The following is a 19,559-nucleotide window of genomic DNA, read 5'->3' as shown; positions in this document are numbered from 1 at the left end:
AACACATATGAGAAAGGATGCATTTGATTGGATGCCTTTTTAAATTGTATTCCCTTCCTTTTAATCAAGTGCCCACCCTATTTCAATGACGTTAGCAAATCTGTTTCTTGATGACCCTGATGAACATCACGAGCTGAAACACGTCGGTCTAAATACTGAATACTTACTTTGTTACTACAAGTCTTGCCGGATCGTTTTGACCTCATCTTTAAACTGCCATTTTAATGTGCTTTTTAGCCAGCCTTCCTTTGAGAAATTAATCCAAATAAAAATTAAATGTACCCATTAAAATGTGAGCATGAATGCCATAAATTGCAGCTCAGTGACAAAACGGCTTCTCTGAGTCAGAATTCATTACATTCATCCTTGAGGCTTACGGTTGGGGATTATGGAACAGCTAATTTGTGTGTGTGTGATTAAATTCAAGACTTGCCTGACTTTCTTTAGAATTGAAGACTACACAAGGGATGCAGGTGACGTCGAGCAGCCCACAGACCATCCAGAAGGCTGAGGGAGAGAGTGTGACTTTGGGCTGCAGATACACTCCGAGCCCCTTCGACACCGGAGAACTGGACATCGAGTGGTCTGTGGTCAGTCCAGACCCTACGCAGAAAGATCAGATGGTAAGAGCCGCAATGAAAACGTTTAATTAATACCATGATTGTACATGTAGGGTGTTATATAAAGGGATTATATAGCAGAGCTTCTAATTTATGCTAAGATGCCCTTGTGTGTGCCAATGTGGGTCCCATTTCGCCGACATTTGGGGACACATTTCAGACTTAAGACCAGTTAATTGGGGACGGATTATCACATTTTGGTCCCAAATTGGGAAAAGCAGATTTTTGGCTCAGTGAACGGGTGACAACGAGGTTTAGATGAGTGAAAATCTTCAAGAAATGAATGTAAGTCGAAGTAAATTTCTGTGTTTCTGTGTATGCGTCTGTTTCCTATCCAACCTATTTCTAAGTTTCAGAAAGTTTCTGAGAACAAGTACTCAGTTATACAATGTGAAGGCTATATAGGGCTCTGGAAATAATACTAATTTCTTTCATTATTCCATGAGACTTGTAAAGTGTCCAATCCAAAAAGACCTAAGGGTTGCTCAAGCACTCAAGCAATTACTTATCTGAGTTCCAGTTAAAGTCCCCATGATTAGAAACACATTACAAAGTTCCTCCTTAAGACACACCTTCTACGGCCCCCTTCGGATTAAAACAGGGCTTGACCAAACGTAACTTCAGAACACATGTCCGCACAAAGGTTGGAAAGTGCAACAAAACCCGTCTCGAGCCATTTGATAGTGGCATGAAAAAAGCTGCTTTAAAACATCAAAGGAATTCAGATTGTTTGCCTTGTCATCATCATGTGGTGTCTGTCGAAATAAAAATGTAGAAAACAGGGTGATTTAAATCATTCTCTCTTTTTCCCCCCACTTGTCTTTGATATAGGATGAGTCATAAGTGTTTGAGTCCTAAAATGATGTTTTTCCCTTTCATCTTTGGCCTTAGGCAGCAGCTGTTGATCACAGTGAATACAGGGACTGATTAGGTTCTTCTTCTCAGTAGGACTGGGTCTTTTGCAAACATGTTCTGAATCTGACACTAAATATAGTATATCCACTGCAAATCCGTTTACCTGAAAAGATGAAAGTGGATCTCCGAACAGGCTGAAACAAACAGGCATTATTATCACTCTATGACGTTTATGCTAATGTGGTTATTAGATTAGAAGCCATACGTTTTGTTGTGAGACCCATATGTCGACTCTGTTTTGTTCAGCTCATTTCCTACACCAGCGGCACTACATTCCTTCACAGTGACAAAACCCTCGCAGAAGGCCTTCACTTTGCTTCTCCTGACCCGTCGGTGGGTGACGCTTCGCTCTCAATATCTGTGCTGTCGTCTGCTCACAGTGCCACCTACCAGTGTAAAGTGAGGAAGTCACCTGGAGTGGACATGCGTAAGGTGTCACTGGTCATCATGGGTAAGACAGGGCATTGGGATGGCAGTATAGAAACAGAACTGTTACCTGACTGCATTATTTATGTGCATCACCCTTGACAAGAACAAAGGGTTTGGTTTGAAAGGAAACGTACCTGCACAAATTAAAATTGAACATTTTGGGATGTTTCTTTTCTGGAAAAAAAGTCACATGCTGATGTAGACGCAATTGCAGTATCTCACTTCACTACATTGCGAGTGATGCAGGCATATCCTTTGAGACTGCTTCGTTTTATTTCAGTAGATTTTAAATGCCTTGTGCATTAAAAAAAAGTTTACTAAAAAGGAGCCCAGTTTAATAAAACATTGTTATATATTCTTTAAAAGTGAAAGCGAAGAGCACCTTTATGATTGGCTATGAAAAAAATGAACCTCAGTTTTTTTTGGTCACAGGTTTTAGTTTGGTTCTGATGGCCCGTGCTGTTGGATTGGTTTTATTTTATTATTATCATTTTTAGACATTTTAGGCACATTTTACAAAAACAGCAAGGGCTTAAGGGGAACAACACTCCAACAGAATTTCTTTATTTTCCTTTAAACCAACATTTAAAAAAAAAAAAAACGGTTTCCATTTCTACACATTCTTGGTGTTTGTTGTGAAGTCTGAAATGAAGGCAGCATTGAATTAGTGCCATCTAGAACATGTACAAAGAAGTCATATAGAGGAATATCATACAGTATTTGATCTTTTTTTTGTATCATTTTGGCAGAAAAAAGGTCATAGAGCACTCATAATTCATTTCGTATAGAAGTCTCAAACGCTTCTTCATTTACTCTCACCCTGTCCTCCTCATCATGCAGGGATCAGCTGGTGATTTATCAATCTTAGTACATGGTGATTGGATATTAACTCGGAAGGCAGGTTTCAATAATATATTGAGAACTAATGCATTCCTAGAATATCTGAATATGCACTGAATCTCAGCGCCTTTAATCAAATTCAACAATATGTTCCTTGTCTATTGTCGAGCAGCCTGACATGATTGTTAAAAAGGCCTACAACACACACAAAAACATACAAAAGAACTGGAATGAAAAGGTATGAAGGCCATGGTTGGTGCATTATGCATTATCAAGTTTCATAAATTAAATCAAATGATAATGTTGAGTATTTGGGTCAGGGCTTGACTTGTTGTGTGAAAGCCTACTAAAAGAGCACAGGAGTTGTACAGACAATACAAACTCCACAGCAGATGCTGCCCACAGGATCATGAAAAGGCAAAGACAGCCTGTACTCTCAGCACCACACAGGGCGCACTGACAACAAAACGCTACGTTGCTAGGCAACACAGTGGCTGTCGATGTTCCCCTCTTGTGAATGGTTTAAATCAATCAGTGAGATTGTTGTTGTTCCCTATGCCCCTGGCTGCTCCTGCGTACTATTTCCTGCTCAATATGGTCTAAACCCAGCTGCTTGAACTTCAACACTCCTGAAACATATCAACAGTGACCTCATAACTTCATCGATTGTTAAAACGCATGAAAGCCTCTGACATTTCCCAAAAGGTGGATGTTTCTCATTTGACTATAATCTCCTGGAAGCGATAGCATTACAAACAAAGTCTATTGAGTTAGTGATAAATGCCTGCCTGCTTGTTGTGTCTACACTTGACATTGAGATTTATCCTCCTGCAGAGCTGCAGTCACATCAGGAGCTCCTTCATGCTGCAGATGCTAATTCCTTTCACTTTTGTTCAGTCCTCACAGTCAACCCTGACTTTAAAACAGAGATTAAAAAAATACCTAAAAACAAGTGTAGATAATGGTCACAAGGCTGTGAGGGAGTATTAATATAGTGGCTTTTTCTGTCATTATTTAACGCTTTTACAGGCCAGGTACTTTCTGTAAAGTTAGCAAAGTTTGTTCAATGAGGATTCAATTCAAAAAAACTATTAGTCCCCGGGGGAGCAATTCAAAGGCACACAGAGCAGTAAACCTCCCAAAGTTTGGGTCAAAATGCACATGCTTTTAGCCACTCAAAAAAATGACAAAAACAGACAAGTTGGACAGTTTTCCCCATAGTTTCCCATTTTTTTCTGTTAGAATTGGCATTTCATTCAAACTATAAGTAAATGAACATACCATTGGAGCTTTCACTGTATGCTATGGCGTTAAATACCAAAAACAGATTGCCAATCCGCTGTTGGTCTGCTGCTGTCAGACTCCTAGAGACAGCAGTGATCTTAATTTTAACCACAGGGATTAAAAGAAAACATATTAGGAAGACAGCTTGACAAAAAAAAAAAAGCTATGTTGAACTAATAAAGATTGAGCAGTGGGTGAGACACTGAAAAGAGGCTCCAGTGATTTGAAATGACACCTCACTTTAAGCCATTTATCAGTGCGTAAGTCTTCACGTTAGCCAGAAGGTTAAAGTCATTCATTTGATTCTTGTCCAACTTATCTTATCTGAAGAGCAAGAGCACATACTGTGCTTGAGGAGGTCACCTCATTGGCAGATTTATTTATCAGGATTTGATGACTCAATAAATAAATTCAGGCAGCGACGTCTCATCATGACTAAGCTAATTATCGCCTCAGTTTAAAAACAGCTTCCAACTCAAAGTGAGGGGAGTAAAAAGCCAGTCAGGAAGTTGTTATCGAGAATAATTGAGGATTTGATTTGTTGCGACTTTTCCATTTTCTTTGGGGAAAGCAGAGTTACAGCTATTATGAAATTTAACTCCATTGCAGAAACCAAAAATGAAACTACCTTTGAACGTAGATATCTTATGACTTATTCATTATGCCTCACAATGTAAAAAAATATGTACTGTACGTGATCTACTGCTCTCCTGCACAGCTAAAAATATCATCCTCAAACCAGTGCGTCTACATCAAACTCAGCCTAAGTAATGTCAACATCACTTCCTGTTAAGAGTCAAATGTTCAAGTGTTTGAGGCACACAGTCTGCAGTCTTAGATTCATTTCAAAAGACAAACATGTTTATGCTCAATGGATGCAGATTCCTTTTAACGCAGTTCAAGGAGAAAGCAACTTTACCTCACTTCATTATGTCACAGATCAAGTATGTCTCCAGCCTTTTTTCCCCCCTCACATCAGAATGGGTATCAAAGCTCCGTCAGATGAAATCACCTCAGCCCTCAGGTGGAAACCAAAGAAGTGTGAAACTGCAGTGCTTTGCTTATCAATAGGAAACCTTGAGCAGGGATTATACAGACACAAACAGTCCTGAGAAGGAAGGCCAAAAAGAAACCATGAGAATCAATGATCAAGATGAAAAAGAATCTTTTGAGTGAAATTCTGAGGTCTAATAAACACTCCACTATCTCGTCACACAATCAATCCCTTTTTCATCAGGAAAGATTGTGATGATCTTGTCCTTATTCCTGACATCACTACTCTCTATGTCCCTTCATTATTACCTCAATGCTCACATAGAATCTGACGTATAAATATGTCTTTAATGGTGTCAATTCATCCAACTGGAACTAGGCTAAAAATGCAGCATCCCTTTTCATCACAAAGCCTTGAAGCTTTCATGTTTTTCACAGCATTGGAATGGGAATGGCAGCATGAAATTATCCATTTGTTGTTTGATTTCAGCCAAGCCGTCTGTGCCTAAATGCTGGGCGGAGGGAGGGGAGCTGGTCGGGGAAGCCGTGTCTCTGCACTGCAAGTCTGCGGAAGGCTCCACTCCCTTAAAGTACACGTGGAGGAGGGAACGCGGCGGCCCCATCCCCGCTGCAGCCTCACAGAGTAAGTGTGACCTCTGCTGATGTCATCATGGTACTACACATCAAAGAGAGGAAGGAGAGGTGGGAGTATTGGGGTGAGGTCGAGACACTGCTGTTTAAACGCTTCTCAATTATGTGCAAGCTAAACTCATTGTCTTGATGCCAAACAATGAACATTATGATTTTGTTCATCAGCTATTTTTCAAGATAGTGGAATTGAGAACTGCATTGCTTGATCTATGTTCAGTCCCTCCAGGATTTCGCAAACTTTTTGGGAGATTGTTGCGGCCTAAAATGGATGATTTCGCGGCAGCTTTTGGAAAAAAAATTGCATGCATTGCAATTTTTTAGAAAAGAAAAAAAAATCGCAACCATGGGTCAAAAAAGGATCAAAAATATTAAGCATGCAGTAAAAAGTGACGGAGCAGTATCAGCTACACAGCGGCACTTTGTCAACAAACATGGAGACAGGACAGACCAGGACGCTTCATGCTCACTCTCCTGTGCAATGTGCATATTAACAGGGAAGTGAGTTTGGTCCGTGGTCACCAAACTTTGGTGACATATAGCTCGCTGTTTTCGCGGGGGACTACTCTGATTGGTGAAAGTAGCGGGGAAAACTATTTTGATTGTTCAAATTTGCAGAAAAGTTGTGGTGATTGGACAAAATTGCAAGGTCGCCCAGAAATCGCGGGGATTGGTTGAGTTTGCGTGAATTGTTGCGATGGCAACATCGCGACTTCCTGGAGGGACTGTATGTTGTATTTGGACCAAAGCACTGCACAGATTTTTATTTATAGTGCAGGGGACTGTTTGAAAAGGTGAGAACGTTGTGTAATATGTCCCCTTTAGGGTGGTTAGCTATACAGGACTTCTGGCCAGGATTCCCTTTGCCAAGACGAGCAGTTTGAAAAGCGAGAACAGAGTAACAGCTGAGGGATGATGCCTTTGAGCAGACTGTTAGCTTCACTTGCACAACACAATGATTTGAATACTTATAATACCGCATTGAATCTTTTAGAATCATGTATGTTTAATTAATTGAACATGTGCCGTTAGTCTTGTGAAGGCACACAGACATGCATGTGATTTAACACTTGCAGAAGGATCCCTTTCTGTGCTATCCTCATTGAAGCCCCTTGAGTGTTAAGCACATGTACAGTACATGAGTTAATCTGTGTTTGTGGGCGTGTGTATGTGTGCTCTGTCAGACAGCATAACAGGGGAACTGAGAATCAGCAACCACTCACAGAGCTTTGCAGGAATCTACCTTTGTGAGGCGAACAATGCTGTTGGAGCCGAACACTGCAGGATCAACGTGAAAGCGAGCAAACGTGAGGATAACACACCCCCGTGCACAGTGTTTCAGTCCACATATATCACACATGACACACTCATACAATCGTCAAACACCCTACTTTGATCCTCTTTAGTCTCCTCTCTTTGTAGCTCTGCCACAATCTCCCCGTTGCTCCAGTTCTCCCTCACAGGGATTTAACTGTACAGTGTTCTGAAACATCGCCTTGTTATCTTGTCTTACAATGACAGAAGAAGGTCAAAACCGGTGTAAAAAAAAAAATCACTTAAATCATTAGATAAAAATGTCTTTGGCCTTGAGCTGTTCATCACAGACTTCCTGCTGCTCTGTCACAAAGTCACTCATGGGTGATGGTGAAATGATTCCGCTGCCTAACACGTCAACAGACACTCTCATCTTTATACAGTTCGACTAATGAAGCAAAAAAAATATGGCAGCAACTGAAAATAAGTGGACTCCTTAAAAGCAACTCAGATCATGACAGAAAGCAGAGAAATACCAGAGCTGCCTCACAGGGAATGAATCTAAGGATGGTAAGTGCACTGGGGGTGCAGTCTGTGATTTAGTGCCACATTATGTGATAAATCATATCTAGGTTGAGACTCAAACAGGTCCTCCCCTTTCTGTAGATCCATAAAATAAGTTTGTCTTCGTTTACCTTATGATCTGTGGAGCAGAACCCCCATATTACATCTTGTTGAGTCCATAACTTCTTCTCCTGGTGCGCAGATCTTTGGCTTCAGGGAGGGAATCATTCATTTTCATGTTGTACGCTGTCCTAGACCAGAGGTTTCCCGATCACAAGGCCCTGTAAAATCATTTACAAGACATTATAAAGCAGGTCAACCACACTACATTCATTTTAGTAGTGTAGTCGTTCACTACTTTTTATTGGACTTAACATCAAAGCTTGTATAGAAAGAAATAATACAAAAACAATCATTTGTTTTTCTTCAAAAACATATTGCTGACCACTGACAATGTTTTAATAGTTGACACAATTCTGATAGTTTTAGGATTGATAAAATTAAGAAAAGAATAAAAGCAAAGTGAATGTGATAGCCTGAAACAACACAGTCTGGGTACAATAGGCATTAACCTATTTCAAGAGTTTACTTCACAAAGCCAAACAATTACCGCTGCACAGATCCTCTTTTAAAACCACAACAAAATGTTTGTGCCCCATAAAGATGAAAACAAGGACATTTTTGTTTTCTAAAGTCTTAATGTGGGTAAAGGTTTGTGAAGAGGACTGAAAACAAACCCCACCTGTGACTCCATGCAAATTGTAACAAACACATCTCTAACCTAGTTCACGGCATTCGCCCATTTAGTAAAACATCACATTTACTGTAAAGCCACAGGTTAACATGTGAGTGTATAATAATAACAATAAATATAATCTTTCTAAATAAAATGCCAAATATGATTATACCTACTAAGTTATCAATGCTACCACATTTCATTTCAAATGCATCTCTCCTGATGCTAGCTTACATTACAGTACATTTCTCCACATGCTCTCAAGTGCGTAATGCTCGGTGTACAGTAATTAGGTCGTAAAGTGCTGACAATATTTTATGAAATTTATCTTAAAAATTTTGGAAGTAAAAAAATTGAGAAATGACAGAAAAAGTTTTTTGTCGTTGCCTAATACCTAAGCAGTTGAAATGTAGGCAATCCATGGAATTTGTTGAACAATGGCAATACAGTGTGTGTTATAGTGCTGTGAGAGGGCAATATTTATTTTTTAGAGTTTGCAGGCCAAAAGTGAAAATAAAGAATATAAGAAAATAAGAATAATAGAGTCTGGTACATTTTTCACAATGTTCTTCCCTGCAGCAGAGCTTCTGAGAGAATAATTCGTTGCTATTCATACTGATTTTACAGCTCCAAACAGAGCAGCGGTGATAGTCGGCACCGTCGTGGGTTCTCTGCTTCTCATCTTCATCCTGCTGGTCTTCATTGTGCTGTTATTCTGGAAGTTGAGCGGCAGACATCGCCATGAAAAGGAGTTTTCCAATGAGATCAGGTATGGCACTGCACGGCAGCTCCAGCAGAGATATCAGGGCACAGGTAAAAGTGTTGGCAGCTTGATGGTTAGATAAGTGAGCCACTGCGAGGTGGGAACAAATCCACAAACTGTCTGACAAGTTTCTCCAAGTGTTCATTTATCACCAGAAAGTCCCATGAGTCAGAAACTTGTGCCTCTGTTATTCATGAGCAATGCTGTCAGCTTGTAAGCGTATGTTAGAGGATGTGAGCATTTGGTCAAACCATCATAGTGTTAATAGAAAACGCACAAAAAAGTACTAATTTTATAGATTACTTTTTGATGCACGAAAAAAGTTATAAAACAGACGTCGAAACCAACTCATAAAAGAGACAGACACCTTTATCAAATTAACACACAGTAACACCAATCAGATAACACAAGAAATATACCCCATAATAAAATAACTTCAAGAAAAACTGTGAGAAAATTAATTTTTTGAGACTTTTGAGATTACACAAGTCTAGACAACACACCGCTTTCTTTTTTCCTATCAATCCTTATCAATATTGAAGTCAAAAGGACTCACGTCAGGTGGAATCAACAAAAATGATGTTGCCTATTGTTGGTATGAAGAAACAAATCGTACCTCCCAGAAGAGTTCTGATCTTATCGGCCCTCTTTCTTTGATTTACAACAAAAATCTTAAAAAGGTTTTTTATGATGCCTCACTTAGTACTAAACAATTTCAATTTGTGTGAAAAGTGCAGCCTCTCTTCAGGTTGATAATGATGCAAATATAACTGCTGACATTATAAATAACATCAGTTCCACTGCATGCTGTATCTGAAAGTCAGAGTAGCATTCATTAAAAGTTACTAAGTCTCTCTTCTTGTTGCTCGTCTCAGTCTTCCTTCAGAGTGAGAAACATAAAAGGCTTGCTAGTGTCAGTCAGCAAACACTCGCTTGTTCTTGAGTGCGGCTTGCAGCATTAATGTGCAGTATTGAATGTTAAAAAAACATTGAACAGCGACATTTTAAATCCTCGCTTCTGATTTTAATAGACTTCCTGTGTTATAACTGCTGCATTTATTCAATTTTTATATTTAACGATCAATCATTCAATCAATCAGTTTCGATTTAAACCGCTCCATGTTATAACAAATGTTATCTCATGACACTTCACATGAGGATCTAGACTGTCCTGAACAAGTACTATGCAAGAGTGTCAAGAAAAAATGTTGTTATGAGACAAACGCTCATGCAGAAGCAGACTCATGGTGCACTGCCAACTGCATTGAAAGGTGGGGTAAAGACAGTTGGGAAACATAATAAATGTAAATCCCAATGAAGCTTTTTTTGGTCTGAATTTTCAAACTCTGGAAGGAGCAGAAATAATGAGCAAGCATCATTTGATAAGAGAGCAAAAGTCTGACATATTGGAAATACTCTGTTTCCCTTCCAGAGACGAGGGGGCTTGATGCAGTTCTTTCATTTGTTTGTTTAATATAAAACTCAAGCTGAAACAAAATCTACCTGCCAGAAGCAAAATGTACAATGACAATGTGACATTTTTGTTTTCGTTTAGTTGTAGAGCACTTTCTGTTGCTCTAAGCAGTTTCCAGGCAACCAGAAGATATTTGAGCAGTCTATTTTCCTTGCACATAGATAAATAGTCTAGAAGACAAACCTCCATAAATTATCTGATCGATGTGACATTCTTTTGTTTCCTATAGAATAGAAAGGAAGTATACTTCACTGAAATGGGAACTTGAGAGGTGCTAGGCTAGTTATTTAGACCTCTTGCGAGTCTTTGCTAAACTCTACTGATGCTGTCTGTCGTATTATGTAAAGGAAGACTAATATCTCAATATCTCATTGAACTAATTCAACTCAAGAGACAGCTGTTGCTCTATTTTGACCCAACTTATAAACCCAGGGACCATTTTCTCAGGAACTACAAGGTTCCTTAAGCTGATGTGTGACTTCAGACTATGTTAAAGGACTCCAGAGACCAGATCATCAGCAACGCTGCTCCACCCCTGTTGACTGGATGGAAATGTGAAACAGAGTGATATTGTAGGGCACGTCCAATTGGGAAGAGGAGGCTTTGGCCTTACAGCAAGTAAGCCAACTTGACGTAAGGCCTCAACATCGCATAGGGGAAAATGGTGGTCGACCAGGTGCGCCGTCTCTCTTGTCAGGCAATGGCAATGGACGAGGTGGGAAGGCCTGGAAAGGAAAAAGTTCCGCTGGAGGAAGCTCTTTTAAATGGAGGCAACATCAGCTTCATCATCAGAGCCACTTATGATGTTCTCCCTTCTCCAAAAAACCTCCAGCAATGGTATGGCGAGGATCCAACCTGTGCCCTCTGCCCAAATCCAGCAACTCTCAAGGACGTCCTGACCAGTTGTAAGACCAGCCTCACACAAGCTCACTACACCTGGAGGCACAACCAGGTCCTCAAGAATCAGGCAGCAGTTCTTGAGAACAAGAGGATTACAACCAACGCCTTGCCCCTGAGAGCAACAAATTCTATCACGGCCCCATCCTTTGTCCAAAAAGGACAAAAAAGCCCAATCATCCCCCTACTAAACCAGAAGATGGACAACTCGCCATGGCCCGGGACTGGAAAATGCTAGTCGACATTGGCCAGCAACTAATCTTTCCACCTGAGATTGCAGCCACCACCCTTAGGTCAGACTTGGTACACTGGTCCCCATCATTGAGGTCCGTCTACATCACAGAGCTCACAGTCCCATGGGAGAATTTAACAGAAGAAGCCGATGAGCGCAAGAAACTGCGCTACATAGAACTGGCAGCAGAAGCTCAACAATGAGGATGAAAGCAAAAGTCTATCCAGTTGTAATAGGATGCAGAGGTTCTGTGGCTTCTTCTACCATCAGGCTGCTGAAAGACCTTGACAACAAGCTCTGCAACAGACTACTAGATTAGTCCCTGAGGCAGCCGAACGAAGCAGCCAATGGATCTGGGTCAAGCGGAAGGACCCTTGCTGGGCTCAAAAAGCAAGACCATAACCGGCTCACTAATCCCCCCCCAACCCAATCTGAACTGCTAAGCGGGCTTTTCCAAGCCAGCAGTGTCAGCCATCAATAATGGAAGCGACACCTCACTGACCAGAGACGGTTTCTTCAAGCCGAAATGCTGAGCGGGCTTTTCTAAGCCAGCAGTATCATAAATAACAAGGATGCAACACGTCACCAACCACAGACAGCCTTTCAAATCCTCAATACGTCAATCTGAACAGCCTATCTAAACTGCTGAGGTGGCATTTTTTTCAAGCCAGCAGTATCAGCCCTCATCAACCATAAGTGGGCCTATCAACAATGCGTTGCTGAAGGAGGCTGAAGGTTTACTGCTGATGACATGTCCCGTGTTTCATGATTCTTAAGAGTCCCTGACTCTTTTCTATGGGTCCCTGAAGCTTTTCTTTCTTGCAATATGAATGTAATTGCCATTAAGCAAAAATAAATAAAGGCATATCTCTGTGACATTCAGCTCATTTTATAACAACAGGATAATTTGGAGCTCAAACATTACTGAGAAAATAATGTCTATTAAATCTTTGAAGGTTCTGTCATGGGAGTGAGCATTAGTTTAAAAAGTATAGTTATTGTCACAGACAGACGCCTTGGTCGAAAATTGAGTCATATTAAAGCTCTGTTTTGTCTGCTCTAATGAAATTCAAGAAAATAGTTCTAATGTTTAAATGCCAAAACCTTTCAGCTGAACAACACGGTTTTGCATCCTTATAAAGTGTTTTTAAATGGAAAAATGTCACTTGGTTACATGACTAATTTGGGCAGTAAATCTTTTCTCCTGTGTTACTTTTTCTGTTTTCAATTTGCATCTGAGACAGGCGGCACAGTTTGCCCCATATGCCCTTTAGATATATACAGGCTGTTATATGAAAGGAAGGAAAGTGTATTATGGATGCCTATCAACGTGAGTCAAAGGCATCCTCCAAATGCAACTTATACTGTATGTACCTCCCCACCAAAGAGGCAGAAATGAACACATCTCATCACTTGATGTTAAAGCATCATTCTGTTAAACACAGCTGTTCTTTCTGGCAAAGCAAAGCAGGCCTATTCATAGAGCACCTTTCAAAAGTACACGCTAACGTGCTTTTCGTGCTCACAAGAAGGAGTAGTCATATGAAATGCGCCATAATCAAGCATCATTAAGCTTAAGCAGCAGACAACATTGTCATTGGCTTGAGCAGTTGCCTGTGGTCTGCATTGTTATGTTAGCAGGCTAATGGTAGCACACTCTAAATAGTTTGAAGCTTCATATTGCATGTATATGTACTCAGTTATGTATGCATATTGCAGGCTTCTTACTCACTGTAAACAGTCATGACTCAGAGAGACATTTACAGAGGATATCCTAGATTTCCAGTTGTATTTATGAGTAAAATGTCACACATTCTTCCTTTAACATATTTGATTTTTTAAATAATCTTCCACTAAAGCTTAAAAGTTATCCACTACTGAAGTTCAAATCAATCAATCAGCTTTTATTTTTGGGGTGCCAATTCCCAACAACTGCTATCTTTAGACACTTTATCAAAAGGGCAAGTCTCGACTGTACTCTTGCAACGTTAAAGAAACCAAACACTAGACTAACATGAGCAAAACACTTATCAACTTTTTAACACTAGAAAGGAAAAACAAACAGGTAAAACCCCTAGACTAATGCTGAACAGCCATCTGTTGCCTGAGACTGTGTTGGACTTGATAAGAGAGGTAGAAGGAAATGTAGAAAGAAAGCGATGGATGGAGACAAACAAAAGAGAGCAACAATAACAACAGCAGTTGGTGGCGACAATTATGACAAAAGTCTGTGCAACATTAGAAGGACCAGCTAATTAATGATTTACCAGCTTCAACAAAGTTCTCTTCTTAGCGTATAGACTCCTTTGAGTATAGACTCCTTTGAGATCTAACTGCCCTCACAGGGTCTACATTTTTATTTTAATGACGATAGTTTTTGTCATGATGAAGATGAGTGATTGAGTTTAGAGGGTTCTTGTTAGAATGTTGAATATTGAATGTAACTCTATTCAACTTAAATAATGTTGAGCTATTGAGCTAATGGTCTATTAAAACAATTAAAGGTTGTAGCAATATTCTATGTTGTGCTAAAGAGCAAAAGGAAACAAAAAATAAAATGCAGCGGACATTTTTTTTCCAGCATTATTCTCAGTCTTTTAGTAGCTGTTGAATCGGTGGACATCCTATTTTAGGACTTAATTTCACAACCGACATACACAAGTATCTATGTGTATGATTCTTCGAACACTGGTAAGCTGTTGATATTGAACATGGGCTGGAAAAGTGCAAAAGTATGCTCTTAGTTTTTTTTTAAAAAGGGCAGCGTGGGAAAATGTGTCTCAAACCAAGGGTCCTGGTTCCCTACTGGTTGCTGATGTTCTGTAGATGGCCTCCCTGACATCCCTGAGTGTTTCTACTTTTGCAAGTAAACAATGTCTCCCAAATAATTTGGAGTTGTAGTTCACATGCAGTTGAACACGGCCCACATGCTTTCAAAGTAGATGGATGAAATGAGAGCAGTGTCAGTGTGGGAGGAATGTTGTGCACAAGAGACAGAGAAGCACTTCAAGCCACGATCCTGACAGAGCACCTCCATATCTGTGACATACAGGAGGAGAACTCTCCTCATGTGAACATTGTGGCAGTGGTGAAACGCTCGAAGGGGAAAGATGGCAATGCAGTCATCGTTTGAGCCATGACAACAGCCAATATCACTATCACATCTGCAATTGTGTTAAAGATAAAAAGTTAACACCGCAGCCTGAGTGGGGGTGGAAAAGTTCAGTGATGAGTCATGCAAGGTATCAAAGCAGTTCAAGTACTTAATTCTCTACATTTGTACAGACGGAAAACCCTAAAGCTCTTCATGAGGAACAAAACACCAGAGCATTAACTGTGCAGTAAATTTGAACCAAAGAGGGAGCAACTTATTTATTTATTTTACCTGCAATATATTTTTGGACAATCTGTAAAGTTCATGCAAGCCTTAAGCACAACACAGTTACATCACCATCCGTATACATAACTGAAGCTTCTTATGTTTAAGTATTCAAACACTTATTTGACAAGCATATTATGAAGCAACAAAAGCATTCATCAGGGCTCTGATTATACATGCACGTACACTTACCTTTTAGGTGTGGAATGTCTTTGTAAAAATCCTTCTCGGAAATATCTGACTTCAAAACTGCCACCAGCTTAACATCTAACCAGCAACATGACCATCTGCTGCATTATATGTGAAAGTAAAGACATCATGGTTTATTAAAGCTGTCCACTGCAAACGACTGCTTGCAGCAAATTAAAAGAAAAACACTAATGAGAGTGCCAAGACTTAACAACAACAGTAGGGAAGTAACACAGAAAAAAAGCGCTCAATGATTCTATAAACATTTGTTGACCTGTTTGGAACTACAGATGAAAATTCTGGAAAATGTTATATTCCTTTTTAACAAATTTAAATAATTTTAATAAGTCTTAGAAGTTTTCAAAACATTTGTATGAAGATTTGTGCTCAAAATCCACTCTGACCTGTATTTAAGCATTTCTATAAGCTATTAACTATAAACTATTTCAGCCCTGCTAGGACGTTTTTTATGTGTCCGTAGCTTTAAATGCAAATGAGATGTGTCTGACCAGTGTCTGACCACACCCCTCTCTGTAAAGGGTTTGGTGCCTTAGGCTTTCTTGCACCATGTCCGATAGTTTATGGTAAAAAAGTGCAGACTCAGAGGGCCGAAACAAACATCTGAATAAATCAGCTGCGGGAGTGTCACTCACAATTTCTGAAAAATGAAGCAAGCAAAAGACGGATAGGATGGACTTTCCAAGTCAGTGTGTGTGTGTGTGTGTGTGTGTGTGTGTGTGTGTGTGTGTGTGTGTGTGTGTGTGTGTGTGTGTGTGTGTGTTGTGGGGGGGGGGAGCTTTGTAGACAGTCTTGAAAACCATAGTAAAGTTTTTTTTTGCATAATATGTGACCTTTCAATTTTTCCATTATACATTGTAATGTAACCTGTATTTTTTATGTTTTGCCTGTTTTGCCTTTATTAGTGATAGGACAGCTGAAGAGAGACAGGAAATAATGGGATGGCGGGGGGGATTACATGCAGCAAATGGCAGAGGTCGTATTTGAAATCGCAGCTGCTGCAATGAGAATGAGGATTATAGCTTCCGGACATGACGTAACCACTTGGTTATCTAGTGCCCCCAACTTAACCTGTTTTCATTATAAGCATATTATAACAGCTTATATAGCAGCAAATAACACAAGCTTTAAATGAGTAATCATCTTTCTACAAACCACAGAAATGGAAGGATTTTACTTGACCTTAAACAGCAAAGAAAAAGTCTCAAATGTAATCCTCTTCTCAGGTACACATGGCCTATCGTTTAGGTCACACCCTATGTGCGGACTCTATATTCCTCAAAGCCGTTGGACTGGGGTTTAAGTCTGACCAACACGTCATTCTCCACTCTCTCTCCTTTTAGGTTTCCTACTCTACCCACTGTGCCATCACTTGAAGGAGAAGAAGCCCAAAAATTAATTAAATCAAATGTAGTTCTTTTCAAATCTTTCTCAGGAAAAACAAACTGCCTGACACCGTGCAAATTGATACTTACAATTAAGTGGGAGTTAATTTAATGCGTGTAAATTGCTTTAAAACAACTTTATGTAAAAAGATTTGCATCTTCCCTTGCAAACAAAACAATTAACCGGTAATTTAATTCACTGAATGAGTTCAGTAATTTTTACTGCTAACACACATCCTTTCAAACACATTCACACCTCAATCACAGCCTGCCTAAACATCAGACATTATTTCCCATGTCAGATTAACAAAAACATATTTATTCCATTTACAGCAAAAATCTGAGTTCTCTGCAGAATCTGAAAATGCCAAAGTCGATCAGCTGTGCGGGCGTTATCTTTGACAGGGGAACAGATCCCAGCTGCTGCTGCTGCTGCTGCAGAGTTACATAAATGCAGTATGCAAAGACGCTTTCTGAGTTTGAACGTTGGCAGCGGTGTTGACGAGGGAAGATTGTACTGTATGCTTCTTGTCAGCGTTTGATGGTTGAACTACCACCAGAGTGAATTTTATGCTTCAGTGGAAGAGGAGGAGAATAACAGAGCCTCTGAGAAAGTAGAAGCTCGAGGGAAACACATCTAAATAGGCAAAGACAACAAATATTTATGCCCTTAACCTGCGGGGCAGCGTTATTTTGCTCAGGAGAACGTTGCACAGCGGGGTAAATAAGGATACAAACACACAGAGGACGGCCAAAACAAGCAGGCGTTCAGAAACCTAGTAGACATAAAAGCTACAAGAAAGTTACTTAAAACAGCATTTGTCTTTCAATGTAAAAATTACAGAAATACAACTTAATCCATAGGGAGGAGAAATATTGAATCTTTTATGTAGTGGACAGAGAAAAAAAAAGAAGGCTTGAGCTTCCTGGTGTAAAGAATTGTTTTTTTTTTCTCCTTGATATTTTAATTCTTAACTGTTCATGAAGTTTTAGCTAGGGTGTTGTCTTTGAAAATCTAACCATATTGGGATATGTTAATGGTCAAACAAGGATATAATAAGGGAATTGTCAGTACCCACATGATGAGAAAGTAGTTTAATGCAAATCCACCCAGCCTGTCAGTTAATGCAGCCTTACCCGAAAGCTCCATAAATAGGTTCTGATTTATTAAAACGACAGCTCTGTCCATTCACTCAGCCTCTTCAATTGCCTTCTGAGCCATTTCCCCATGAAAAAAGGAAGCCCTGATTCTCTGTATTCAAATGACTGAACCTATAAGCTATTTCCAAAGCAAAAAATCATTTAACTTTGTATTTTTTCATTCTCCATTCTGTTCTGATATCTAACAGGGAGGATGTTCCACCTCCTGAAAGCCGCCCTGTGAGTCGCCACACGAGCCGGAGCACCACTCGGCAGCCTCAAGTTTCTTACTGTCAGGTTGAAGGCAGCGAGGTGAACTCTTTCAATGAGGCATGCATGCATACTTACTCACACAACAGATACACACCAGTCAAATACACAGCAGTCGAATATGGCGGCAAGGATGGAAATGCAGTCTAACGATCTGTAGGAGATCTGGACTGAGAAGTTTGGCTCTCATTGTGATATTTGCAGTGATGCTTTAATGCCGCCTGGACGCTTTAATGCCGCCTGGACGCTTTAATGCCACCTGGACGCTTTAAAAAAACAAAAAAACAAACAATTTATAACAGAATGTGCAGTAAGAGGACTTTGTCATATCAGACTGGTATCACTGAAAAAATCAATAAATGGTAAATGGACTTGAGCTTGTATCGTGCTTTTCTAGTCTCATTTACTCAACGTGCTTTAACACTGCAGGTCACACCTACCCATTCACACACTGATGGCAGAGACTGCTTTGTAAAGTGGCCATGAGAGGTAACCAACCCATGCATCCTATGCATCCTCTATATACCGCTTTTCTGGTTCAGGCTAACAGGGGCTGGAGCCTGTCTCTCTATCTCAGCTGTCATGGGGCGAGATGCAGGGTACTCTCGGAGTACTCAGACTCGCTGGGGAAAAAACAGGAGAGGTCTGAGTAAAAAAATGTGTTTGCGTTCACACATTCCTCTGACTGATTCTGTCTTCTCATCGTAAATAATTGGACATAGTGCAAGAGAGCCCAAGCAACCCAAGCCTTTCGGGTGAGGTCGGACACAGCTCATTTACATTTAAAGCTACAGAAACAGCCTGTTTTGAGCAGGGCTAAAATACAGGGTCAGAGTGACAAGAAACTTTGCAGACACTTTTTTATAGAGGTTGCCAATGATTGTTAATTTGATGTGTGTTTAGTCTGAAACCAAAGCTTGGAAATAATTCAGTCTGAATTTTAAACCAAAGAAGAAATATTTATTTCATGATAGACCTTGTTTGGAAATATCAAACCATTCAAAAAAAATGTACACATTTAAGTACTTATGTTTCTGAGGATGTATTGACAGGACTTGAAATATCAATAGCCACATGCAATGGGTTCCTCTCCACTACATAAACAGCGACTACATCCCTCCCCATCTTCCTCATTCGAGACAACATAGAGGTCTCCTGTGTGTCTCCGTCACACAGTGCTAAGACTTTTCGTGTTTCTTTCTCTGAGTGGTCCTTTTTTCACCATTACAGAAATCACAGACAGTCATGAGTTTAGAATCTAAACATATTACTTGGACTCCTTTAGTCTTTGTGAAGGGGCTCGGGGTGACGTGCTCAGTGTTTGCAGTTTACTTCTCAGTGGAATGCAATTGAAGAATTCAGATGGATCAGCTTTAGTTTGGTCCATTGATTTATTTTTGACCCATTTGTATTTCACAGAGAGCTACTAATAGAGCAGTTTTAAGATAATGATCATTCCAATTCGATTTGCCAACTCACTTACATATTCAGTATGTCATTCCTTTATTTTCAGGTCGAGAAATTGGCGA

At 39.9% G+C, this 19,559-nt stretch overlaps 1 protein-coding gene across 1 annotated transcript; it reads left to right on the top strand.

The window, feature by feature from the left end:
• Window positions 1–438: 438 nt before the first annotated feature.
• On the top strand, window positions 439–18,277 carry vsig8a (V-set and immunoglobulin domain containing 8a). The gene is made up of 6 exons (XM_079365001.1): window positions 439–623; window positions 1,782–1,986; window positions 5,572–5,724; window positions 6,914–7,036; window positions 8,911–9,052; window positions 17,970–18,277. Exons 1-6 carry the CDS (start codon window positions 468–470, stop codon window positions 18,178–18,180), a joined length of 990 nt encoding a protein of 329 aa, XP_079221127.1. The 5' UTR covers window positions 439–467; the 3' UTR covers window positions 18,181–18,277.
• Window positions 18,278–19,559: the final 1,282 nt, after the last annotated feature.

This window comes from Symphodus melops (assembly GCF_947650265.1).
Source record: "Symphodus melops genome assembly, chromosome: 16".
Taxonomy (NCBI): domain Eukaryota; kingdom Metazoa; phylum Chordata; class Actinopteri; order Labriformes; family Labridae; genus Symphodus; species Symphodus melops.
Note: the sequence above shows the minus strand (reverse complement) of the source record. Positions and strands in the feature narration are given on the sequence as shown.

Excerpts from the sequence above, each read along its gene's own strand:
- vsig8a (XM_079365001.1), top strand. The coding sequence starts at position 468 with ATGCAGGTGACGTCGAGCAGCCCACAGACCATCCAGAAGGCTGAGGGA. Across the intron at positions 624-1,781 it reads CTACGCAGAAAGATCAGATG|CTCATTTCCTACACCAGCGG; the intron begins GTAAGAGCCGCA and ends TGTTTTGTTCAG. Across the intron at positions 5,725-6,913 it reads CCCCGCTGCAGCCTCACAGA|ACAGCATAACAGGGGAACTG; the intron begins GTAAGTGTGACC and ends GTGCTCTGTCAG.